At 39.0% G+C, this 27,654-nt stretch overlaps 2 protein-coding genes across 5 annotated transcripts; both read right to left on the bottom strand.

The window, feature by feature from the left end:
• Positions 1 to 111: 111 nt before the first annotated feature.
• LOC6043551 lies at positions 112 to 26,964 on the bottom strand. Of its 4 annotated transcripts, XM_038255641.1 has the most exons (4): positions 9,021 to 9,442; positions 3,048 to 3,384; positions 794 to 2,763; positions 112 to 735 (listed from the first exon to the last, which is right to left on the bottom strand). In XM_038255641.1, exons 1-4 carry the CDS (start codon positions 9,112 to 9,114, stop codon positions 629 to 631), a joined length of 2,508 nt encoding a protein of 835 aa, XP_038111569.1. In that variant the 5' UTR covers positions 9,115 to 9,442; the 3' UTR covers positions 112 to 628. The 4 variants fall into 4 exon arrangements, with proteins under 4 accessions (XP_038111569.1, XP_038111568.1, XP_038111566.1 ...); XM_038255640.1 differs by lacking the exon at positions 9,021 to 9,442 and adding an exon at positions 26,230 to 26,964 and having other exon boundaries at positions 112 to 2,763; XM_038255638.1 differs by having other exon boundaries at positions 112 to 2,763.
• On the bottom strand, positions 18,979 to 20,123 carry LOC6043552 (microfibril-associated glycoprotein 4). Its single transcript, XM_038250392.1, has 3 exons — positions 19,935 to 20,123; positions 19,701 to 19,868; positions 18,979 to 19,645 (listed from the first exon to the last, which is right to left on the bottom strand). The coding sequence occupies exons 1-3, from the start codon at positions 20,090 to 20,092 to the stop codon at positions 18,979 to 18,981; spliced, it is 993 nt and encodes a 330-aa protein (XP_038106320.1). The 5' UTR covers positions 20,093 to 20,123.
• Positions 26,965 to 27,654: the final 690 nt, after the last annotated feature.

Raw genomic sequence — 27,654 nt, 5'->3', positions numbered from 1 at the left:
CCATCAAACCATGATTATTACTACCAAACGATGGAGGTAGACCAACACTTTCATGTGATGGTTGTCTTTTCCAGAGCATTTCGGATAAATCGATTGAAACTTCCATGGATATTTTAGTAATAATAAAAAAGAGTTACATTTTGTTTATTAACAACATAAAACACGACGAGAACAAAACTATACAAAACAGAAGTAGGGTAAAAGTACACGGCGGTTGTATGGCAACGTTGAAATTCAGTTATTCTTTTTTTTTATACAAACATAGAATAGTTTACACAAAACTTATTTAGAAAATATAAAGATCATTACGATTAAAACGACTAGAATTTCCCTCATTTTTGTGCATCGATCGATACCGGCGTGTGCTTGTGTTAACTGGTTTTTCCTTTTCAAGAACAAAACTTATTTCGATTTCTACAATTCTAGAAAATAAACGCAATTTCGCTATTAACTAAAGAGCAAGTGCATCTTCCTTAACGATTCCTAATCTTTGGCGAACACGTGGCTTCACCGCGGTCGGCGGCTCTCCGTTATCTATTGGGTCCATCATGACCATGCTCCTCAACCTCGGTTCCGGTTGGCGTCCTTGCTGGACTCGACTCCAGCAGGTCCTCGTCCTCGTCGCCCATCAGTGACAGCCCATCATGAGGCAGCTCTCCACCGCCGGGTCCGCCGAGTTCTCCCGCAGGTTGCTGCTGCTGCTGCTGTAGCTCTCCAGGAAGGTAGTCTTTCCAGCTTCGGAAGAGATAGCGGGTAAATTTGCGTAATTGTCTAAACTTACAGTAGGTCGCACCTTCGGCCGATTGCAGCTGCTGGGTTTGAATGAGGAATCCCTTCTCCTTGAAGGTCTTCTCGAGGCTTTCGCGTTGCGTGGAACGCCGCGATCGTCGCCGGGCACGGCGCGCTTCGGCGGATTCGGCCGAGCGGAAGCCGGACCGGTGAAAGCCGGACGTGACGCCCGGTGAGACGAGGCCGGTGGTGGCGCTCGGGAAGTCTGGGATTTGTAGAATGTCATTGCTAAGACCGAGCGAGGGCGGCGGCAGGTCACAGGTAATCTTTTCCACGGGTGGTGTGTTCAGGAAGGCACCGGTGGTGGTGGTCGCGTGTAGACTCGACTGTTGGAGGCTTTCCCGGGGGAAGAACTCGTAGCCGCGCATCGATTTGTCACCGGTGCCGGAGTAGTAGCGGAAGTTGCCGCCCGAGTCGACACTGAGCATCTTTTTTTCCTGCAGGCAGGGTTTGGCTCCGCCGGTGAACTTGAACTTGCAAATGCTGACCTCGGTGGCGGGGTTTGTACTGTTTTCCGCGGGGACGGGCGGAATGAAGATGGCGGACCGTTTGCGCTTCTGTGTCGGTGGAGAGTGCTTTGTGGTGCTGGTGGGTGTCTTTTCCGGTTTGATGAGCTGTGAGATGGGCTTGGGGACCAGTGTCTGGTGTGGTTTGGGTGTGGTGGAGGTCGGAGCCGGTGATGAGGGTGTTGTCGGGGGTGGTGGTGTGGAGTTGGTCGATGAGGCCGTTGACGGCTTTGTGGGGTCGTTTGGTGTGCTGGGAACCGAGTTGGTGGTGGTGGACGAGCTTGATTGACCATTGTTGGAGTCTACCAGCTTCTGGTAGTACAGCGCCATGGGATGGATGAAGCCACCCACGTTTGGCCAGTACATGTACCCACCGGGGGGAGTCTCGGCCGTCGAGGGCGTCTCTCCACTCGAGGAGGCCGCTGTACTTTGCAGGTTTGGCAGTGACATTTTCATAGTTTCGGCCAACGCAAGATCTGTACTGATATCCGATGGAGCGATGATCGGCGTGTGACACGCGGAATCGACCACGAAGTCACTTTCCTCGTCGGAACTTGACAACGCCAGCGGATCGGTTCCACCATCGCGAACGCACAGATTCAGCGGTTCCTCACGCTTGCCCTTCCCATTTTCCGCGATCAGACCCTTCTCGGTGAGGCGTCTCTCCAGGAGACTACTGCTGCGGGTCTGCGTGCGGTTCCCATTGTGTACCCTCTCCTGTATGGACTCAGGTTTCGGAGTCCCAGAAAGGATCGTTCCATAATTCTTGTAGATCAAGTGACAGATGTCGGCCTTCTTCGGCTTTCGACCCCTTCTCGGTTTTGAGTTTTCCAGGGTCATCTCGCCCATATAAGGCAGGTCAGTATAACTGACGACCTTGTTCCGTGCGATCTTCGGAGCCGTAGTCGACTCCCCGTTCGCCTCAATATCATCTTTTATCGGCGCTAACGAAACGCCCTCCTTCTGCAGCTCCAAGATCTTCTGTAACCAGTTCCGAACCGATTCGTTGGTTCGATCTTCCCGATCATGCGCCACCTGGCGTTCCATTTTCCTACTCTGCTGATTTTGCTGTTGCTGCTGCTGCTGCAGTTGAAGCTGTTCTCGTTTCGCCGTAAGATTCTGCGTTGCCTCATAGTGGTCCAGGTACTCCGGAGGCAGTGCCTGGTGGTGGAACCGCAGCTTGATCGGACCCTTGCGCCGTTGACGGCCGCCGCCTCCGCCTCGACGTCCACCTCGTGGCGGTGGAGGAGTGGGCAGCGGTGACTCGGGCGTATCCGGGGGCAGTTCCGGCGAAAGGATAGACGCGGGCACGCGGATGGTGTTGCGGTCGTGGCGCGGCTTCTGGGGGACCGGTGGGGGCGTGGGCGATGAACACATGGACTGGTGGGACGCAGTGGCAACGCTAAGCTCATTATCGTTCTGGTTGTCGTTGGTGCCGCCGGATATGAGCGGGTCGTCCGAGCTACGCCTAACCAAAAGAGCACGTTTGTAACTAGGATCCACAAGTCTCTTATCGGTAGGATTGTAAGACTTGTTAGTCAAAACGATCAATATCAAGTTCTTGAGGTCTCTTAGCTCTACGCGTATATATTAAACGGGTTTTTAGAGGTCCCTTCTCGGTTTTAGAAGGGAGCCCTACAAAGTCACTGCATCAACTAGTTGACCCCGCGTACCTTCAAAACATGATATTGATCGATTTGCGCTAACTGCCCATGATCCCCCTACTAAATCGTATCCCAAACCCCAACTTACAAAAACTGACTCCCAATGTGATGCCCGATGGTACTCCAGGGGTACAGATCCCGGTCGACCTCGCTGTCCAGCTTGCCGACGTCGCCGGCCTCGATCAGATCCCCGGGCTTGATGTCATCGACGACCACGACTCCCGACGACGACGAGCCGTTCCCGACGACGTGGACGTGATGGGCGAGCCCCGGATGGACGCCGCCGTGGTGAATGTGCGAAGCTAAATGCTGGCTCGGCTGAACGCCGACGACTCCGGTGGGGAGCAAATCCTTGTCGCTGCCTACAACACTTGCCCCAAGAAGACCGAACTCTTCCTTGGAGAAGTCTTGCATGCTACCACCCACTGCAAAAGGAGAAAGAAGAAAATATTTTTAACACCTGTTCGAAAAACCGGCATGACCTAGTTTTAAAGAAGACAGTACGACCCTACCAAATCAACGTGCTAGTCCTTAATGGGTCTACCCTTAGGCTAGATATGCTTAGCTCTACCAAAGAAACTCCATGGGCAACATGCGAGAGTGTGTCCCACATTAGAATTGCCTTCCGGGAAAGCGTGAAAATTGCGCGCTCACACACCAATCTAACTTTACCAAATCAGTTCTCTAGAAAATCGCAAATCATCTGATTTGCTTGAATTTTTTTTGAAAACCTTCTCAGTGTAATTTAGAAAAAAGCCACCAATTTTTTGATACTTTTTTAGACTGTACACAGAAAAAAAAAGTAGAATTTTGGAATGTTGAAAATTTGGTAGGTTGAATATTACCTCTTTTTTTGAGTAATATTACATAAAAAATGTTTAAAAATGTGAACCTGATGAATATTCATCAAAAACTGATGAAAATTAATCATTTTCTGGGGTAAAATTAATCATTTTTTTTTGCCACAAAATCTGTCACCATTTCCTGATGAATATTACCTACCATCATTTTTATCTGTGTATTACTGTTTTATAAGATTGTTATTGTCAATTCATTTTTTTCTTGCAGCTTTAACCTTCTGAATGTTTTACGAAAAATAAACATAAAAATTGCGATTTTCCCAGAGAACTATTCAACTGCAAAGTAAACCTCGCATAAACCGGGATCAAAATAGAACACAAAACATTTTATGGCTTAGCGGCTTTTTGCCCACCCCCGCCACCGTGCGACGACGATTTCGGCCATGCGCCAAACCAAAAGTGACCATGTTGGCCACCACCGCGGTAGGACCTCTGCCACTTTGGGGCCACCGTTTGGGCGTGATTCACCCGCCTGGGGCCATGTCTAAAAATACGTCGATTTTCGTGTGCAATATTCCCCTACCCCCCCTTCCCTCTCGTCGCATATGTGTGAGAGTTGCGATTTTCCACCCATTTTCGTGATAAATTTTCTAAAGACGATGGTGTTTCCATGCAGTTTCTGTTTGCTGCCATGTTGGATTTCAAATAGAGCAGCCCGAGACCAGACGAGCACGTGTTGATTTTTGCATTTTCGTGGGATCGCGTGGTAGGGAAAATTTGGGTTGAAATGTGTGGAGTTTCGTGAGGAAAGCCATAAGACGATATGTGTAACGGCGTGGGGAGTGTATTAAGAAATACAGAATGCGGCATGTTTCCCTTAAACTGATGTAGGCGTGCATATTGCATCATCATCGTTAGCCGACGAGTTGGTGTGTGATCGTTCGTAAATGTTGTAATGGGAATTGTTACTAGACGGAAATGGATTTCCACTTTTCTAATTTTCAAGTTTTCAAGATGTCTAATCAAACATGTCGTAACAGAACAATAACATGTAGAAATAGATAAATTTTGAAACATTGGGATAGCTCGCATTACACAACATTCTTCGATTATCATAAACAAATATTATAAAGGGTATAATTTTGTTTGTGTAATAATGCTCATTCATCCCTATGCGATTCATTTTACAAGGTTAACCAAAATTCTGTTTTTCAATAAAGCGCTTATATGTTACCAATCGAGCTTCTCCATTTAAGTCAGTGGCCCTCAGCCAACTGAACCTCGCGGGCCCTTTTGACAATTTGCCGTAGTATCGGGGGCCGCATGTCAAACAACAATAAAAATTACAAAAAAATGAAAATTTTAACTGGTCAGAAGTTGTATTTTAATTAACTTACTTTAAGCTCAACTTTTTTTGATTTCCAATTTTTGATTAGTGTGTGTGTGGGCCAATCCAATACCCGCTAACCGCATGCATGTATGGGTTTATACAAAAATCATTTGAATTTTATTGATCGACAATAATAAAAAATTTTAAAATTATTATACCCATATTATTTTTGTTTATCCGGGACCGTGGTGTAAGGGTAAGCGTGGTTGCCTCTCACCCAGTCGGCCTGGGTTCGATCCCATTAGGTCCCGGTGGCATTTTTCGAGACGAGATTTGTCTGGTCACGCCTTCCGTCGGATGGGGAAGTAAATTTTGGCCCCGGTCTATCCAAGAGGTTAGGTCGTTAGCTCAGTCCAGTCGTCTCCCTGGGTCCTGCCACGGTGGAGTCGCTGGTAGGCAGTTTGACTAACAATCCAAAGGTCGTCAGTTCGATTCCCGGGGTGGATGGAAGCTAAGGTGTAACCTACGCTGTATTAGGGTGATCCAAAAATTGCCATATTCGTCGATTTTCGCAAAAACCGCTTTTTTCAAAAAAAACGTAACTCTCGCCATTTCAACCGATTTTAGCAATTCTCTGAGATTTCGGTCATTCGTTTTATTTTTTGTGTTTTTCAAACCGGCTGAAACTTTTTTGGTGCCTTCGGTATGCCCAAAGAAGCCATTTTGCATCATTAGTTCGTCCATACAAATTTGGCAGCTGTCCATTAGGGTGCCCAGAATATGGGACTTTTTTCTCAAAACCTCGCTCCACAAGCTGAATATTGTTCCTTAAGCTATTTTAGGACACTGGGACAAATATGAGCAAAATCAGTCAACATTTTCCCATTGATACTCGAAGGTGAAGTTTGTATGGGAAAAATCTAAAAAATGTATGGGAAATCCAATTTTCTTACGGTTTGGTCTGCAAGGTGCGCTACTTCCATCCAAATATTTCCGAAAGTGAGATTCTCATTGAAAATTTAATGCTCGACAACTTTGTAGAACATACCAAAGCTGTAAAACTCGATCCTGAAAAGTTATTAGCGATTTAAAAAAGTCATTTTTGTATGAAAAACATTTTTTTCGACAACTTTAGGCTCGGGTATCAATGGGTTAATTTCAACCAATTTCGCTCAAAATTTGCACAGATGCTTAAAATAACCCAATAAACCATTTTCCGCTTGTGGAGCAGAGGTCATTTTTTCTGGGCACCCTACTGTCCATACAAAAATGATATATGAAAATTCAAAAATCTGTATCTCTTGAAAAAAAATTCTGATCGATTTGGTGTCTTTGGCCAAGTTGTAGATATGGATAATGATACACGGTAAAAATAAATTTGGTGATTTTTAATTTCATTTTTTGTCACTAAAACTTGATTTGCAAAAAAACACTATTTGTTTTTTTATTTTCTGATATGTTTTAGTGGACATTAAATGCCAACTTTTCAGAAATTTCCAGAACGGGCGAAAAATCTTTTACCGAATTATGAATTTTTGAATCAATACCGTAAACTGGGGTCAATCGGGACACATGGGGCGAATTGGGACAGCAGTTTTAATCATGTTGGAGCACAATATTTTGATTTTTCTGGTTCATTTCGGTTAGAACAGACTCAGGCCAACAAAATGTATACATCCATTTCCAAATTTAAAAGCTTTAAGTGCTCTAAAAACTGCTGTCCCTATTCAGACTGTAGTTCCGATTCACCCCAAATTACGGTACTGATTATTTTTTCGAAAAAATGAAATATTGGTCGCAAACATTTTTCAATTTCGTTTTTTTATGTAAAATCGAATTTGCAATCAAAAACTACTTTAGTGAAAATTTGATAAAGGGCACCGATTTCAAGTTAAAGCCACTTTTGGGTAACATTTTTGAAAATAGCCACAGATATTTATTTTTTTAAATTAGTGCCCATGTTTGCCCACTTTTGAAAAAAATATTTTTGAAAAGCTGAGAAATTATTTATATTTTGCTTTTATGAACTTTGTTAATACGACCCTTAGTTACTGATATATTTCCATGCAAAGATTTAAAAACAGGAAAATTGATGTTTTCCAACTCTCACCCAAACAACCCACTATTTTCTAATGACGATATCTCTGCAACTAATGGTCCGATTATCATTGTTAAAATATGAAACATTCGTGAAATTTTCCGATCTTTTCGAAAACAACTTTCAATTTTTTTTCAATCAAGACTAACATTTCATTCTGGGATAAATATATTAAAAGTTCATTTTTCGAATGAATGCATGGCCTTTCCTCATTGAGGAAGACAGCAAGTGAAAAAAGATACAAAGCTAACAACAATTTTGTCTGAAAAAAAAACATGAATTTAAAGAGGGAACTGCTCCAGATGTTTTTTTCAGTTTCAAGTTTGGAATGAGCAACGTAATGTTAGAAAACTGAAATTTACAACCATTACATTTACATTACCTTGCCAAAAATCTATGGCGTAAAATAAATTTCATGATATTGACAAAGGCAATTTTGGCCATTGTCAGTCGATGACAGTCGATAACAATTTACGTCAAGAAAGCCACATTGTGAAGAGATATGCACTTTAATCGATATTTGCAATGGTCTTATTACAGCATTAGAGCTATCAACAGGGTTAAAATTGAGAAAAAAAAACTGTGTTTGGTCTACTAATAGATTTCTAATAATTTCTAATCAGTTCTCTTGTTTGTCTTTTACAGTTGTACGCTACATTGTCATTTTTGATCATATTGATTTTTATCTTAATTAATGTTTTTTCGCCGTATTGCTATACAAATATATTTATATCTATGGCGTAAAAAATATTTCATGATATTGACAACGGCAATTTTGGCCATTGTCAGTCGATGACAGTCGATAACAATTTACGTCAAGAAAGCCACATTGTAAAAAGACATGCACTTTAATCGATATTTTCAATGGTTTTATTACAGCATTAGAGCTATCAACAGGTTTAAAATTGAGAAAAAACTGTGTTTGGTCCACTAATAGATTTCTAATCAGTTCTCTTGTTTGTCTTTTAAAGTTGTATGCTACATTGTCATTTTTGATCATATTGATTTTTATCTTAATTAGTTTTTTTTCGCCGTATTGCTATACAAATATATTTATATTGTTTGATAATTTTCGAAAATATTTTTCGAACGCCATGGGAGTTTTAAGAGCAAAACTCCTGACTTTAAAATTGAGAAAATCACGGAATTCAATACAAACATGTCACTAGCAACTTTTGAAGAGTCTTTCATCGCTGTGAATAAAAATGGAATCAAAAATGGCACTGGCATATTTTTTAAAACTGGCATGCAGAAATCAAAATTTAGTTAATATGTTCTAGAGAATCGCAAGTAGTCGTTAATATTTAGCAGAATTATTGTCAAATTATTGGTGATTCTTGTTGCTACCGTTTTTCCGAATTAATCATTAAATCCATGCGTCCACCATGTTTGCTATCATCACTTCCTGTTTTCGTTCTGTTCATGTGCACTGCATGCCCCGAACCGGTGTGTCGTCCCCGGTAGACGCCCGATGTAAATAACGACGACGCGGACACACCAACCACCGACTGGTGTTGTGAAAAATTTTAAGGAAAAAATACAGCGTTTTTCTTCACTTTTCCGCGCCACCACACCAAATTAAAAAAAAAAAACACGAAATAACGCAGGCAGACCGGCCCAAAAATCGAGCACGAAACATATTCTATATTCAGCTTTGACCACCCCGATAGAGCGATAGAGGAGGTGCGTTTCGAAAATTTCGTTTGGTCACTTTTTTACGTGTTTTCTTCTTGGTTTTCCCTTTTCAGTAGACGATTCTGATGAATTAAAATTTTCCGAGAAGACGGCGCTCCCTGGTTTAAGTTTTCATAATTAAACAGCAGCAGCAATTACCCGAAAATAGCAGTTCTGGCAACATTTCCGATACAATCATCGGGTTGGAATTTCTGGCACAGCTCGACTGCTCGCAGAAACCAGGCAATACCATTCGGGTCGGAAGCTGCGGCGACGACGACGATGACGATGGCCAAATAAACTTCTCAAGACGATGGCCGTACTAGCTGCACTTTCGGCTAATCTATTTGTACACACGCAGCAGGGCTTGTTGAACTCTCCGTTACATTGTTGCAAGCTGCAACTCTGGCTTAACCTCAAATAACTTGCGCGCGCTAACGCTTCTTCTAAAAGTGAGTGAGGGAAGATCCCCTTAAAAGGCAATCCGACCTGCGACCTCCGGCGGCAACGGACGAGGAAAAACGCGGTCAATCGCGGAAATCTGACCGTCCTGAAGAGAGACACGTCGCGACGAGCTGCGAGCCGGGCTAAGACTAGATCTAGTCGAAAATCGGCCGAAATTTCGATTCAAAAGGGAAATCAAAACACACGCACACACACACACGTACACGATTTTCCGCGCGCCGTTTTTCCTCTCTGGGTGGATGTCTGTGTAGAGGCAGCAGCAGCCGCTGTTGGACGTCTCGGGGAAAATGGCGCGGTTGTGCGGGGTCAGGCGATGACTCTCCCTGTCTACACTCTGGCTTAACGCTCTAAACGGCCATTCAGCGTTTGAGCCGGTTACGAATGGACCGTCGTGGCGCCCCAAAAGCTGTAGACGGTGGAGGCGCGTTGTGTTTGTGCGCAGCTTGGAAAGGACGCTTGGCGCACCATGCGCTTCCATCGTCGTTGGGAACGGGATGAGATCAACAGCAGCATGGCTTTGCAGGGTGGAATGGAATATTTGGGATAACCTAGACAACAACATAACGAATTACAAACACAACATTTTTTGCAATTCCGAAAAACACTGTTGAATAGGTTTTTCAGTGAAACATTTTTTTTCTCACTTTAGTTTGCCATTCGTGTGCTTGCTACATAATAAAAAACGATTTTTGGAAAGTTGATTGACCGTGCAGTTTTAGAATATTTGGTTGGTTCAATATGACCGTCATCAGGGGTGACATTGGATTGGGTCACATAAATTTCAGCATTTTTGTATGACCCAATTTCACCCCCAGACCCAATGTCACCCCTGATGACGGTACCTCTTTTATAACAAATTTGTTGAAAGAATGTGAAATTCAACAAAACTTGTGATAAATTCACCAGTTCCACGATGTACTTCGAAAACAAACTTAAGATAAAAAAAAATCGGGAAGTCTTATATTTGGCACCATGAAAGAAGGGCTCTTTCCCAACATTTTGCGGGGTCAATCGAAATGTTTTGACGGGGATCAAGAGCAACTTTTTTTTGAAGATTTAATTTCGATTTAATATGAAATTTGTTTGTATGTATTTGAGCCCCGTCTTGGCAGGACTTGGCCATGACTATAGTATGTTTCAACTGAGACGGTTTGGTTAGTAACCGACAAATAACTTAAGGACCTTAAGGGGTTAAATACATGTAAATCGGCAAAAATGTCAGAGGATGGTTTGAACACAAACTTAAACTTTTTTTAAATCTGTTTTCAGTACATTAAAATATACATTTTCAACTATTAACCAAATAAATTTGGAGATATTTGATTGTTTCATTGCCGAGATACAGCTATATGAAGTTAGCATTTTCAAAAAACGGGTGCCATGATATCTCAACACAGCCTTGACCAAATCGGCTCTACATTTTGGTGAAGACTCATTAAACCGGTCCCATGTGCACAGCAAAAAAAGTAGTAAAATGACTGCGTGTAAAACTGCTTTGTGTAATCATTTTTATGTAATATTACACAGTTATTGCAGAACACCACTTTGCACTTTTGCCTAAGATCTTGTACACCCAAATTGTGTAATATCGCATTCGCGTCTTGTCTACTATTGAGTTGTCAAAAGTTGCTCCCACCCGCAATCAAATCAAAACAAAGATTTGGTGGAGCGGCAAAATTTCGATTTTTCTTTGGTTAAAAGCTGCAGTTCAGGTTGTTAAGAGTGTGGAGGTAAATAACTATTGTGGTGAGAAAGTCTTGAATGAGTTTAAGCTAGTCAAAAACCGCTTAATAATCGAACCTGTTCCAGAACGAAACAAATCCGAAGAGTAGGCGAATTCAGAGCGTCTGTTCCCCGATTACATCAAAAAGTTCAAGTTCAAGGTCTCACCGGAAGAAAGTCAATCTGACCGAGCCCCGAATGCTTTCATCGCTACCATCTAAACTAAGCGCACGATCAAGTTCGTCGGCAGGTGCCCCACCGGATACGAACTTCTTTCTCCAACCGTCGTCGCGGGAGGTGACCCCGCCAGAGTGCCGCGCGCTGTTTGCATGTTGTCCAACAAAACTGCCATCACCAAGGCAACGTTTCCCAGCAAGAACCTGGTCTGGAACCGACCGTTTTCGATAACGTTACCACCGGAACGTACCGCCAGCTTTATCACCCATCAGAGTAGCTAATCGCCGGCAAGTCGTGGACAACTTCGCCCGTTGCCACTGCACTATCACTGTTCATCAATTCAAATCAATTCATCGAATAGTGAATACAAATATGGATGTAAAATAAATTTATTATCAATCAAAACAAAACATTTGACATTTACTTTGTAGAGAGAGCAATTCGACACCTATCCCAGGAACCGAAATAACCAAGAGTGTAATATTACACGTTTTATGGTGTACATGCAAAGTGTAATTTTAAGTGCTTTTTCTTACAAAGGTGATGTGCATGCTTTTGCATGCGATTTTACCATCCGATTTTTTGCTGTGTAGGCTCTTGTTATTTCGATGTAGTATGAGTTTTCTGCAATCGATCCATCAAATTTCTTATGAATATGCTTTAGGAGTCTCTAAACTATATACTTGACCACCAAGTTTCGATCTCAAATTTACAAGATTTCAAGCATTCTTTGAAATTATCCTAAAGCTGGAAGAATGTTTTGTGTACGATTTGTCATGTAAATACGGCATTATATTCGCCGGATACAAACACAGATAAAACAATCATGGTAATATTACATCTGGGAAGGGGTACATCTTTTATGTCAGAAAAATGTGTAATTTTACCACTTTTCTGGTGTAATGTCACTTTTTCAGGCTAAATTGAGGTAAAATTACATAATAAAAGAGGTAATATTCAACCTTCCAAAATTACAGCTTCTAAATTTACATTATTTTTTTGTGAAGGTAAACTAAGAGTATTTTATTGAAATGCTATTTTTTAGGTTTCCTGATTTTTATTCATCAATAAATTTTAATACATTTTCGAATCAATCAAATTATAGAGATTACTTTGCAAAACAAGTTTAAAAAAAAACTATCAGTTCGGGTTTGAAAATTTATGAATTTAATTCCATTTCACACACCGCCTTCTTAGTAAGTTTTTACGCTGTCGTTTTTTTTCTCTACCAAAGAAGAGGATTTTCCTTAAGATTTTTCAAGGTTTTTCGGTGGAATTCAGTTCCGGTGGAGTTCATTTACGGGTGGAGTTCAGTTCCGGTGGATCGCTTTTAATGTGGATTGGTTCCTGGTTCCTGCTGTTGAGGTGCAATTCCGGTGGACTTCTGCTCCAGTGGAACTTTTCCAGAGGTTTTTCGTTTCCGGAACTCTCAATCAAAAGAATAACTGATGAGAAGGATTGTGGAGATAACAGCCTATCTTTCAAGAGCAACAATCGAGGTTTTGGGGAACAACCCTATCCGGCTATATCGAGTTGGACCCAGGAAGTTCATCTGGTTGCTGTAGCATGAAGTTGAAATATTCAAATGGACCTGGATTCTTAATTCTGTGAGCTCGTTCTATTATTAATACAAAAAAAAAAATTCACTTACTTTAACACATTAACACAACAGTTAAGTCAAACCACGCCAATATAACTATATACGCGGTAGGGTACTACCCTGGTCGTTCGCTGTGAGTGTTCGATTGCCGGCACTCTGTTGAAGGTTCGGCTATGGGTAGTATGCTTATTAATTTTGCGACATCTCATACCCTTAATGTCGTGACGGTTGAACAAGGGTGTCTGTGTGATGTGTCCCTACACCTGTTACAAATTTCCGTTGCTTTGGGGGGTTGGGAAATTTCTTTTGATATAAGCACTGGTATTTGTAACAACAAAATTCGTACAAAAAAACATATGTACGTGGGTGTACAGATTACTGAACATAAGATGACGATTTGTTTGATCAAGCGTACACCTGTGAACTGGACCAAGCCGCCGGCGGGTATGAGAATTATTCATTCATTCATTCATTCATTTCACACACACCGCCTTCTTAGTTTTTTAAATGATTCTAATAAAACAATGTACAAGAATTTCATAAAAAATTATGTACCTATTTTCCATGTTTCAACAAAATATTATCATTAATACTATTATTGGAGTAGGCGGTGTTCATCATGCAAAAGTTAATATCAGAAATTTTGGAGAAAATAACTTTTTATTTTACGAAATTGGGCATATCTCTGATTATAAAACTATTACTTTTTTAGGGGAATTCGTTTTGCAAACTGTTTTCTACAATGTGACTAACACGAAAATGTCTTATAGTTTAATTATGTAATATGGCAGATGGCTAAAGAAAATTTGAGAACCTATTAGGTAATAAATAAAATAACATAAACTTTGAAAAATATTTGCAACAGCCTAAATTTGGTTCGGAAACTTTTCATTTGTGGTCAAACAGGGGAAATATACCCATTTTAATCAGTCTAAGCCGTTCGACCAATTCTCATCACTTTTGCCATTTTCCTCTATTAAATCAACATTTCAGATGTATCAACAATGGAGAGTTGCTTGCTCACTTTTATTTGAGCTTTTTTATTACTTTGGAACAGTCATAGAATCGAAAAAAAATCTTTAAAAAAGTTATCAGACTTGCTGATTTCATCTTTTAAATTTCCCGAAAAAATAAACCGTGGTTCCTGATGTAAAATTACACTTTTTTACACAAAATCTGCCAGCATTTCCAGATGTTATATTACAGTCATTTTTTTTAACTTTGTAAGGCAAATACCAAAACAAAGTCGTAAAGTTGTACTTTTCTATACAAGTGCTGAAAATGTCAAATTTTCAGTACTCAAACGAGTGTGATAATGATCTTTTCAACACTGTTTTTTTTAGGTGATGAGTATGCCGTTCGTTTATTTCACGAGGTTCACGAGTTGGATAAATACGACAAGTGTTGTCGATGGGACGCTCCTTGCGAAAAAGTTTGATCCCAATATAAATTACTTAGTTAAGATTTACTTCCATATTCTTAGCCGTATAAATACATTCGAACTTCTCTGCCGAAAAATAATCTCTTGTATCGACATTGGTCGTTGATGAACCTCGCAATTTGGACTAGTCAGTAGTTTGGTTTTTGATTTGATCTATGGACCATTAGGGTATAAAATGGCTGTGATATTTGTAAGGGAACTTGTATGAAACACCAAAACACGCGACTTCCGAAGGGTTAAAAATCCACGTTTCACGCATTAAAAAACCAGACTCATATTCTCATATTCAAAAGGAACTGAAAAAATACTGTGCTGGAAAAACGATTTTGTTATTACACCCTATTGGACCATGCGTTGTAGGGGCTGCTGCATGAAATTTGTAAGACTATTGCTCAGTTTTCATATTTTTTCCCCTAAGTATAAAAATGATTTTATATGACAGAACATATTTTAAAATTAAATTATACATTTTAACAGTAATTCAAAGCAAACTATGAACAAAAAAAACTCTAAACAAACTCATCAAATTCAGCTTCACTTCCATAAAATGTAGTCATCATCGCCAAGTTGAATCAGAAACCTCATTCCTCAGTGCTACCAGGCTACGGGCCACAGTTTGAAACTAATGGAGTTGGATAATATTATACACGGTGCCGGAGGGCGCGTGGGATGTGTCACCGTCGTCGCCGTGAGATATGACAACACAATATGCGGTTTTTGCGCAACGCAAGCGGATCACTAAATAAGAGGAAAAAATGTGTTTTAACTTTTCTTCAATAATAATAAAAATTTCAGCCCAAAAAACAAAAAAAAAAACACGTCGCCGCGGGAAACGGCAATTTTATGCTTATCGGTAGGGCAATTTAAATATTGCAATCGTAAAAAAACGAAGCCGTAAAGTGTTTATCGTGAACACAATAATCGTTAAAATATAAGTTGAACCGATTTTCTTTTTCTTTCGGCATAAATGTACCCATAAAAGCTGAGCTGTCACGGGAAACATACTCAGGCTCACATTCACACACACACACATTTACTTGAAGGAGTAACACCTTTTCGAAACTCATTAGGCTGGCCGTAAATTTGCTTTCCTGATTTCAGTACGAACATCGGTATTTACTGTGGGAAAATGTGTGTGTACAAAGTATCACTGTTAATGAAAATATATAAAACAATTATGACTCTCTGTTTCATCACAATGTAAATAAATGTAATTAAAAACTACACACACAAAATAATTAAAAAAAAATGAAGTAACTGTAATGGCATGTACAATTTCTACACGTTAATGAATAAGTTTTGATTCATCCTGAAATTATACCAATTCATGGCAAATAAAAAACAAACCATCAAATTTAATGTAATATTGAAACTAACTTGTCCAGATTTCTTGAAATTTTACTGCAAATATAAAAATCACGGGAAAAAAATAAACTTTATTCACTAAAAAAAGAATCACACATTTCTAGTAAAACCAAAATCCACATTGGGGCCATCATCGCGCTCAGTTTTTTGGGCCACTTCTGGGGCAGCAGGTTCTTTTTTTTTCCTTTAGCCGCATCTTTTTACGCGAAAATAAACCAGAAATGAAAATCATGCCCGTCCCCGTCCCGCTGCTCGCTTCTCGGTTCTGATCCGTGATGGTCTTCTTCTGGGCACGTAAAAATAGACCAACACGACCGCGGCCGGCCAGCCGTTGCGCGCAGCTTAGTGAAGCATGGCTGTTGCTGCACACACTATCACGGCGAGGTCTTCATGATGAGCGATGAGGGGGTGTGTGTGTGCGCAGAGAGTGAGATTTTCGTGTCCGTTTGACCAAATTTGGTATTCACGAGCTTCGTGAGTGAATCTCACGTAGAGAAATGGGAGCGGTTGGGCAATGCAATGACCTAATTTATTATTACAGTCGACGCGTTCTGTGTCGATATCCGAAGGGACTCGGATAAGGGTGAAGAACAAAACAATCGAAGTATATTTGAAGGGACTTAATAATTCATCGAAGATAGAAATATTAAGTAATATCTAGAAATCAGCGATCTAAAACCGGAGGGCTGATTGTATTATTGGTTTTTAAACAAATGAATTATATTCGGTTATCGTTTTTGTTATTTCGATAATATAAAAAAAAAAAAAATCTAAAATCGATTAATTTAACCATATCATATTAAACTTTCAATGCTTTCACTAAAAATATAGTTTTTGAAAATCTAGTAAGTTTCAATATTTAAATATGTACTCAATTTTTTTTACAGAATACTGTATTTTTTCGAAAATACTCAAATTTTCATAATTTGCTATATGGGTATCGAACGAAGCGGATTTTTTGTATGTTTCTTTAACTTTATTGAAGATTTTTTTTGAAAATACTTTTTTCCAAAATATCAAAATCAAGCATGGCATCCCGAGCATGCATCGCTTATTTCAGATTTTTTTCAACAACGTGATTTATTCAGATATGAAATGAAGCATGTTGATCGGACATGCCAACAATTGAGCCTACTAAGAGACCTCTGCGATTTTCGCAACTGCGGGAAACGATCGCAGCAGAATGATAAATAATGCTGACAGCCGCAATACAATTTTCACAAAACCAATTTTTTTCGAAAATACTAAATTTTTAAAAAATTGCAATATGGGTATTAAAAAAAAGGCGAAATATTGCATGCTTCATACATATATTCAAATAGTGTATCGTCGCCATCGTGCTAACTTGTCATACGTGCATTTTGGACCAAATTGAGTTAAGAACGCCATTTTGTTCAGCTCACAATGCCTCACCTTTTGACCTTCACAGATCCCCAAAATTCGATTTCAATCCTGAGATATTTAACAAAAACCGAAAAAACTCCGTGCATTTTTGTCACTTCACATATGAAAGTAGTTTCAATCTTGTCGTGCTATCTTGTCACTCCATGAAAATTGATGTAAGTGCGACAAAAGGCCAAAGGGATTTCAGGCCAGGAAAGTCAGAATGCGTTTGTCGCACGTACAAGCTAGACTACCGTAAACATTTGTAATTATAACTCCGTACTCAAGCAACCAACTTCAACCAAACTTTGGGACAATGCGCAGAATGGTCAGCCAAACAAAACGTGTTTGTTATTGTTTACATTGCGTGCTCTCGTTTTTGTATATTCAAGGTCAAACATTAAAACGCGTTTTTCTCGGAACGTCAAAATGGCGGGTGCGACAAGATAGCACGACGACGTCGGTATGATACATCGATACCCATATTGCATATTTTGAAAATTTGAGTTCTTTCGAAAAAAACGGTATTTTGTGATTTTTTTGTATTTTCCAAAAAAAAACTTTATTTATGTGAGAAAGCAAACCAAATTTCAACCCATATTGCACATTTTGTTTTGAAAATTTGAGTATTTAAAAAAAATCTCTAATAAAGTGAAAAAAAAACATGCAAAATTTTGCTTCGTTTGATACCTACACCCAGAACTGGGCATCGGCATACGAGAGGATAAAGAGCACGATTCGGTAGTAAAATGGTACTGTGAGAGGACGGAGAGGATAAATCCCGAAATTACCGTGAGTACTTTACTCATGGTTTATTTTCAAAAAAAGTTCATTTATCAAAAAAAAAAAAAGAACCGGTACCGAGACTCGAACCCAAGACCTTCGGCATATTGAACCGTGCCTTTGCCGAATGGGCCACCATGGTTCGGTGACTAACTGGTGGTCGTTTGTCCATATAAGCCACTCAATAGAATGAACTGTTCTAATGAACGAATGAACACGCGAGAGATCTTTACTCTCGCAACATAGCACTATTCTCACGTTTATTTTCGTGAGGACTATCCTCTCGTTCTTTAACTTTGGGTGTATATTGCATATTTTATTGAAAATTTGAGTTTTTTCGAAAAAATACGGTAATTTGTGAAAATTTTAGTATTGAAAAAAACTCTACTAAAGTGAAAAAGCATACAAAATTTCGCTTCGATTGATACCCATATTTCATATTTTGAAAATTTGAGTATTTTCGAAAAAATATGGTAATTTGTGAACAATCTAGAGTACATATTTTACTTTGACGCATACTAGATTTTTTAAAAAATATTTCTTAGTAAAAGCATTGAAAATTTAACATGATATGGTTAAATTAGTCAATTTTAGATAGATTTTAATTATAATAGCAAAATGGTACACCTGCATCAAATATTTTGCAATAATAATTTAAATTTATTTTAGTTTTCGGAAAAGATAAAATCCTAATTACCCTTTTAAACTTTAAAGAAAAGCCAAACATTAGTAATGAGTTATGTCATCATATTTTTTGTTTAAGTAATGATTGTTTAAAAAGTTTTATGTTGATCCTCATTTTATTTTTGCACCGCAAGAAATACAGAAATTCCAGACTTTTTTTTAAAAGGTCCTATAAGCTATTGTCTTGCATATGATTATTATAGGACCTATTAAAAAAAATTCTAGAATTGTATTTAAAACTCAAACGCACGGGTAGTTATATTAACCCTATTTTTTCTTTAAAAATTGAAAAAATATAGACAAATCTGAAAATCGTTAAAGTGTTAGCTTGCTGAAATCTATGTTCTTCGAATCATCATTCGAGTATATTTTAAGGATGGTTTTGTGCTGGGCCATTTTATAGCAGTTGAATCTTCAACGTTCTTATGCAAACCATTGAGATTACTGAAAAAGAAAACAATGTAAATAAATAATAAAGCCATTTTCATCACAATATCTTACCAATGATAACACTCTTTGAACCACCAAGCTCCCTGCAATGTTTTAGCACAGCTACCGCTGCTAGCATCGTTGTCACTATCATATGTGGAAAATTTGCCTCCTTTATGGTAGATCAGATAATCTTCAGCAGTACCAGAATACATCCCGACCTTGGTTAGCGCGTATTTTTCAGCCTCGCTACCCACCGCGAATTCCGTATAGCGGGCGTATTTGTAGCTATCTTGGAAGTCTTTCATCTCCACAGCCAATTCCCATCGGCCCTCGCTGGTGAGCTGATGAAGCTTTTCCAAACCTAGCCAAAACTCCCCTCCGACGTCCCCAAAGCCATTTTTGTAATCCGTCCAGTTTCGGTAAAAGGACACGGAACCGTTGAATCGGTGCTGAAACACCAGCCAACCACCACCGAACTGCTGTAGATCACATAGAACGATGGAAGGCTCGTTTTCATTGATTATCGCCAGTTTGAACACTCCAGAAGTGGTCGAGTTTACTTCTTGGCATGATTTTGGTATTGATGTCGGACTATAATGGCTTTCTACTGTTTCTAGTTCGTCCTTTTCTGCTGGACGACTGCGGTAGCGAGCCACATTTGGCTTCAACTTGGAGAGTTCGTTTCTGATCTCTTCGTGGTTTGTGCAAATGGTTTGATAGTCTAATATTTGTCTGTTATAAATAATTTCATAAGTTATGATTTAAAATTTATGAAGCAATAACATACTTGGAATAGCTGGTGATAAGCGAAACATTTGTTGTTAGTTTGGCCTCCAAAGCATGCATCAAATTGCTGGATTCTTGTCGAGTTTCAAGCAGATTTTGCTCTATTGTACGCTGATTGTTGACGATCAGTTCACCCAGCTCCTTCACGTGGACGAATAGTTCCAGGAAACTAGTGGGCAGAGCAATGTTCAAGCAATGTTAGGATATTTTTTTTTAATATCGAAATAAACATCACCTAAACTGTAGTTTGTCCATTCTTTCTTCCATCAGCTCGAAACCGAGGGCACTGTTGGGAGCTTCGTCAATGGCTTGTTTGCAATTTTGTTCACTACACACAGTTTTGCTCAGCAGGACAATTAGTGGAATAAACAAAAGTTTGTTAATTGAAGCCATTTTGATTGAATAATTTCTTCGGCTAACGATATAGTATTGTATGATTTGAGTTTGCTTACAGACTCATCTTTTTATACAAAAAAAAATGCCCGATTTTTACCACAAACATCGATAAACATATCGTGTCAAAAGAGGCTGTGGTTTAAATTTGGTCGTGGTAAGGCTTATCAGTGAGAAACAGGAAATATTGCTGTTCAACTGTCTTACTTCGAAAATCCCTACTATGGCAGCAATTACTTAGCAATATAAGAATAACTGAATATTTATTATTGTCGGGACCGTGGTGTAGGAGTAAGCGTGATTGCCTCTCACTCAGTCGGCCTGGGTTCGATCCCAGATGGTCCCGGTGGCATTTTTTCGAGACGAGATTTGTCTAATCACGCCTTCCGTCGGACGGGAAGTAAATGTTGGCCCCGGACTAACCTAAAAAAGGTTAGGTCGTTAGCTCAGTGCAGGTGTAGGAGTGTCTCCCTGGGTCCTGCCTCGGTGGAGTCGCTGGTAGGCAGTTGGACTAATTATCCAAAGATCGTCAGTTCGAATCCCGGGGTGGATGGAAGCTTAGGTGTAAAAATAGGTTTGCAATTGCCTCAACAATCAAGCCTTCGGACACCTTGTTTCGAGTAGGAATTTCGCAATCGAGAACGCCAAGGCAATGCTGTAGAGTGAATAATCTGATCTGATCTTTTATTATTATCTATTTATCTTGATCAAACAAAAATTACTAATTCACTAATTCTCTTGTAGTATACACTACGATCTCAAAATCGTATTAGACTATGACAAATAAACTCGCACTTTTTCGTGTTTGACAGTTTGCCAAACTCATAAACCTGTTTGTGGCAAACTCACAAACAAGGCAAAATATTTGCAGGCTGACGTTTCTACAAACAAATGCAGGCAAACAAACTGTCAAAAAGTGCGGATCACTAAGGAACTTTTCTCCCTAAAGAAAGTGAGGTATGGAGTAACTCATGAACTTAAAAGTTTTTCTTCATAACATCGAGGAGTAATACATTTTTTCACGAAATAGTTTTCATAATGATTTTTTTTGCACTGGACTCACAATCCAGAGATTGCTGGTTCGAATCTCGCGGCGGATGCTCAAAAATCCTAAGTATAAATATGGGTATTCGTTGCCTTCGTTCAGTGCCATGCTTCCATACTCTTAGGAGCCCAGGGCAGTGAAGTTCTTGTAGATAAAAGGAAGACATTAGTAGATGGTATCACAGAAAAAAAAAATTATGGTAATATTCATCAGGAAATGGTGACAGATTTTGTGGCAAAATAAATGATAAATTTTAACACATAAAATGATGAATTTTCATCAGTTTTTGATGAATATTCATCAGGTTCACATTTTTACACATTTTTTATGTAATATTACACAAATAAAGAGGTAATATTCAACCTACCATATTTTCAACATTCCAAAATTCAACTTTTTTTTTCTGTAGTTCAGTTGTTTTGCAATCATTAGTCTTAAAAAATGTATGATTATTATTAAATAATAATATTTTTTTTTTGCTACGACTGATTTTTTTGCAGTGTAAGTTAAAAAAAATGGTTTGCAATATCAATGGCCTAGTTTTCGCTAAACGAAAAGAAATGTTCATAAACCTCCCAGCGACCGCTGGCCGTGGGTCGTGGAAAATGGTTTCTGCTCAAATCCTCTTCAAAGCCAATAAAAATGGCTGTAATCTGAGCTCATGGTCGGCTAAGAGCGGCGCTCATCTCCATTTTATGGCATGTTTAAATCAATACTATTATGGCAGGCCACGGTTCTGGTCGTAGAAATACGTCCCGTAACACACCCAACATCATCCAGCTTGGGCGCGAGTTCAAACACGTGGTTCGACACCCATCATCTCAATCATCATCTTCGCTGCGACCGCCGCCATCAAACAGCATGATCTCGTCAACACTGTCACTATTTTGGTGTTATTTGAGAAGGTGTTGTACACTCGAGACTGCACCTTAACAACTTCACCCACGAGACTCAACATCAGATGTTTTGGTTGATGGTTCCCAGCATGTGATGATTTTGAGAGGGGGTTCTTTTCGTTTTGTTGTTTATTTCAACGACTAGGCATAATTTGTCCAAGTGTGTGATTTTAGATGTTTTTGTGGCGGGAATTTTTATGTAGGCTGTCTATTTCTGTATTAAGGTGTTGCACTTAGCACCGGTACTTTGTTCACACCACGCACATAAGCCATCTACGCGTTAATGATGGCAACATTGTAGATAACGAGGTAAATTTAGTAAGGTAGACAGATTTAAATTTATGGACTTGATTAGTCGTTGGGAAGAACGTGCCCATCATTTTGACCATAAAATTAAATGGCTCACTCAGGATTGCATGACTATTTGTTACGGTTACGAGTAGTGCTTTAGATCAATTCAGGATTGTTTAGACTTTGTTGGTGTATGAGGAACCCTGCTTTTTGAAAAAATATTTTAATTGATGCATAAAACTATTTTTTTTTTCAAAAATCGAATACCTCAATCGGTACTTTGGTCCGATTATGACCCAAGCTAAGAAACTGAAAACAGATCACCAACCTAAGCACCGTCGGGCGTCATAAAAAGTGTATTGTCACCTCTTGAGCTTTTGATCGAGTGTCATGTGAGCAATCAAAACGGAGTTTGTTTCTGTGAGTTTCACCTCTTGCAGACATCACGTATAGGTGAAGAAGTGGCCACCGTTATTGGTCAGAGCTATGACGGGGTGAGACACTTCTTTTGGACCCGGCCTGACTTTGCTCGCTCGAGGTTCGCCTTTGGCGCTCTTGTGGCGTTGGTCATTGTCCAGGGCCACTTCAGCACACGCTCTCGGAGCTCATTTAATTCCATTTTCGTCACATGTCACAAACGCCGTCGCAACTCTCCTCGCCGCGGAGCGTAGGTGGATGATTTCTGAAGTCTTTTCACTCACGTTCGTTAGTCTCCTATAGACGCTGTTTTTGGCGTTTATTTGGCTTATCTAAAACTGACGATATTTGAAGAGTTTATTTGCTTTTTAATGGACAGTTTTCCGCTCCACCTTCAACCCGCGTGATCCTCACCAGGCCGATTCTTGTCTTCTTTTCGGTCAAATGCCATTTTTTGGGATTTGGCCGAAAGGCGTGTTCTTTACTGAAGTGGATTTGATTTTACGGCTTTTTATGACAATAAATTAAAACGAAGACTTTGAAGTGATTTTGACCATACCTGTCAAAAAGTTGACGTCAGGGGGAGGTTTACATGCGACGACCACGGCCGGGCCACTCTGCGACTATTTCGGATGAGTTTGAATGGGACCATTTCCTAGTTTATGGGTGAGCGGGCGGATTTTGGAAATCGCGGAATTTTGGGTTAGGCCGATGTCAATCGATATGTTAAATTTGTTGAAAAATGGGCCTCTTGTAAGCCTTGTGTTAAGATTGTTGTTGAGATATGGCGGTGTTTTATTCAAGATTAAAGAGTGAGATCAGATCAAACATGTTTGTCGACCATTTCATTTGATATATTTTTTTGTAGTGCGTGTTTTCTTGAACGACTATAGTGAATTTTCAATTCAATTCAATTAGTATAAGAATTTAACAATTCTGCTCCAGGATGTTGCATTTGGAATTCAGAGATTTTGGAGAACCTTTTAACTGAGATCAATTCATGAGCCTTTGCAGTGACCTTTTGAGGAAAATACATTTCAAGAAAAAACCATAGATCTATGAATTAAAGAATCCTCAAAAAAAAAAGCCTATGAAATTCCATCACCATTGATCGTTGCTATACAACTTTGTAAAACTAGGCAGCACTGCAAAAACTGTTCCAGCAAAATTACATTAAATTTAATTAAACATTAAATTTCAAAATGAAAAATTAGGTGCTAATTGAGAAACCATTAAGGATGTTGGCAAATTTTAATTTAAATGTCTATAAAGAAGGCATGTATTACGGTTTTTGCAGTTCACAGTAGTCCATATCGCAAAACTAAGTAAAGTAGAAAATAGATTTTCCGAAACATACTGACGTTGTGGAGCTTTGGTATCTTCAGAAGAATTGTTGCAATTGGGAAGAACTTTTGGTTTGGTTTAAAATAAGGGGTGTTCGATTAGGGTGTTTTTGAAAATTCAACTTTTCAATAATTTTTTTTGTCTTTTAGAACGTTGTTTGGCTTGCCAATCTAAGCAACTTTATCCATGACATCCAAATTTTATCTCCCAATCAACGCCTTCTACGCCTAAATTTTGAAGAAGCATCTGAGCAAATCCTTAAAAAAATTGAAAAAAATCTGGCAGATGAAAATCTAATAATTATGAATGGGAGACATAAATATATTTGAAAGCTTCTAACATTCTGTGTGTTTAATTGATTTTTGGCCTCAGAAAGGTTGAATTTACATTTTCATTAAATAAATTTAGATTTAATTTTTCGATTTTGATGTTAATTTAGATCAAAAAGATATTCAAAATTGCCAGATAATGAAATATTTTTTTTAAATTTTTCAAAATCTGGCACAGATACTGGTAATTCTTTATTTTGGCTGACACTTGAAAAATCTGGAATTTCCAGATTTATCTGGCAACCTGGCAACCCTGGTAGCAATTCAGGGTTAAGTTTTACAGAAAAGTGATGATCAGGGAGCTTTTAGAGCTCTTAAAAAAAAGGAAATTGTATGGGAACACCCTCATAGCTTTTCAAAAATTGTCAAACTACATGGTTTTCCATGTAATTTTGCCCGCTGAATTCGAATCTGCCCTCAAAACTGAGCCAAAGTGTATACATCTTGATTTTTCGTCTCTGTTGTGGGTTTCTTTGGGTTTATATGATGCTGAATATCCGTTACCAGGATTCTGGTAATTTTAGTTCAATTGATATACCAAAATACGACTTTTTTTTCAAGAAAATCTCAGAATCCTGTTAACGGATATTCAGCATATTTGGATATGTTACGTGAAACATTCTGAAAAATCATAGTGGTGAGCTACCTGCAAATCAGCAAATAAAGTTTTTATCTGATCTGGTTTCAGCTATGTTTTTAAAATGCCGTTGCAAATATTTTTCAAAGTTTATGTTTCTCGACTATGACCAAAGTCGAGGGGGGGGGGGGGGAGGTGGTCAAAAAAATAAAAAAGGATAAAAATTGAAATTACGATCCATGGTATCAACATTTTAATGAAAAAACTGTTTTAAAATGCATTATACACCTGGCCAGTTGTTTCGCCATCATTAGTTTCAAAAATATCTAAGCATTGACGAAAATTTTATTTCTTGGAAAAATATTTTTTTATGCGGTGCTGTACATTGGAATTTCATAAAAATTCAAAACATTTTTAAACAAGAAAATCGTTTTTGTATGGAGCATGGACAATCGCCATACCCCCTAAAGTGTCCGCGTGGTTTATGGATGGTCCCTATATTGGTAATACCGTCATCAGGGTGACATTGGGTCTGGGGGTGAGATTGGTCATACAAAAATGCTGAAATTTGTATGACCCAATCTCACCCCCCAGACCCAATGTCACCCCTGATGACGGTACACAATATTTAGCATGTTTACGCTCGTTTTAAAAATATTTTGAACTTTTATAAAATTTCAATGTACACCACAATCACTTTTTTTCGCAAAAAAAAGTATCATCAATACTTAAATATTTTGGAAACTTTGTATTCAAAAAGGTTTTTAAAATTGGTTATTTTAAAAACCTTTTTTTCATTCGAATGTTGCATGTTACAAGCCACGGTGTAATTTATTTTTTTTTACTTTTTTCTTTCTTTGCCCAATTCCATTAAGGTATTATAAATTTGGGCTTCCTCAACACGCTTTAATCAACAACATTCAATTTAAGTGAAGGATAACATGCCCTAATTTTTCAGTAATTTTTTTCGGTCTTTTTATTTAACTCGTATTTTTTTGTTACTTTAGCTTGTCAGAATATTTCAATTGCTAACAAAATTATTTTTATAGCAATTTTAAAAATCACTCTATTGAAACTCATAGAATACAGTTCATTAATAGTCACCAAACCCATACAATATAGTTCATATAGTTCAGTAGTAGCCATTCGATGACACAACACAAAGGTATCCATCCCATTAACTTCAATGTCCCCAGCGACTTAGCCCTTTGGCAAAATTCCTCAGCAATGTGACTCACCCTTGCTCGATCCATATTCATTTGGTAATAAAATGCATCAATTGTTTCGTTGCCTCGGGAATGCTCTGCTTGTTCGGTTCAATTATGCGTTCAGAATTTAAATCACTTGAAGGTAGAGCGATGCTAAGTAATTCACAATCATGCAGTTTGTTTCACTGATTGTCTCACCATCAGTCAACTTAATGATTAACTTAGCTCGCAATTTGTCACACTCCTTGCATGAACCTGTATCATCTTCACAATCCATCAGCAGCATCCATCAGCAACCACCATCATCATCATCCGATGCACTTTGCGCGCATAGCTTTTGCGCACGCGTGCGCACCGCACCAAACAGGCGTTCGTCATTCATTCATGAAAAAATTTCGCGCACCACCTCACTGACAACACGCGAAACGAACGGGGAGGAAAAAAAAAATAACTACGACACCGTTCCATTCATTCGGGCTCGCCGTTCATTCACAAAATTTCATTCAAAGATTTTTTTTTGTTTCTCGCCACTTATGTTGCCTTTTTGCCCTATGGTTCCTCGGTAATGGCTTGAAGCATTGCCCGCGCTGCTGGTAGTTTGTTTTGTTTTACGATTCATTCACTGGCACTGGCGTAATTGATGATAATTAATTTAAATTATTCTTGACGGCATGAATTAAACTTCCATAGCAGTCCAAACTGACACTTTTCACTGGTAATTGTGACTAGTTGACACTGAATGCAGATAACTGGATCAAATTATTTTTTTAAAATTATAATTTTTATTGTTTCTGACTTAGAATTTTCTAACAATACACAATTCACAGATATCCTCCCCGCGCCCGCCAAACTGCGACTTGTCTTGAGAAGCGATTCAAAACAAATAAAGATATTCACTGAAAGCTCCGGCGATCGCAAGGAAGCTGTGCACCGCTACAGAGCAGCAGACAACACCACTCATCGCGACGAAGACCAACACCAACTCATGGTGTTCTCGTTCAAATGGAACCCGCCTGAGCCTGAGCTTGACGGGATACCGTCGGGTGGGGGTGAATTGTGGAGCTTTAGGGAGCTTTTGATTAAGAATTGTTTCAAAAAAATGTAATTTGTAATTTGTTGTTTTATTGGTTACGATAGCCTGTTAGTTTAAACTGTGCATCAGGTCAAGGATTGTATCATATCGATTGATTACTGTAGGATCCAAAATGTACGCAGTTAGATGTTACCAATATCGTTATCTGTTCGAAAATATGTTGGATTGATTCCAAGCAACTCTGAAAAAGCACGGAAACTGCAAAAATCAAAGCCCAGCGCAAATGCGCTAACTGTGGTGGCTACCAGACCGCAAACTTTCATGAATACTACATCGTTATCGTATAGCAAAAGAAGACAGAAGACTATCTGTACAATTAGTATATTCCAAATCGCCATCAATCTACGGTTACACCTAGAGAG

The sequence above is a fragment of the Culex quinquefasciatus genome, chromosome 2 (genome assembly GCF_015732765.1).
Source record: "Culex quinquefasciatus strain JHB chromosome 2, VPISU_Cqui_1.0_pri_paternal, whole genome shotgun sequence".
Taxonomy (NCBI): Eukaryota; Metazoa; Arthropoda; class Insecta; order Diptera; family Culicidae; genus Culex; species Culex quinquefasciatus.
The sequence above is the reverse complement of the archived record's forward strand: the minus strand, read 5'-3'. Positions and strand labels throughout refer to the sequence as shown.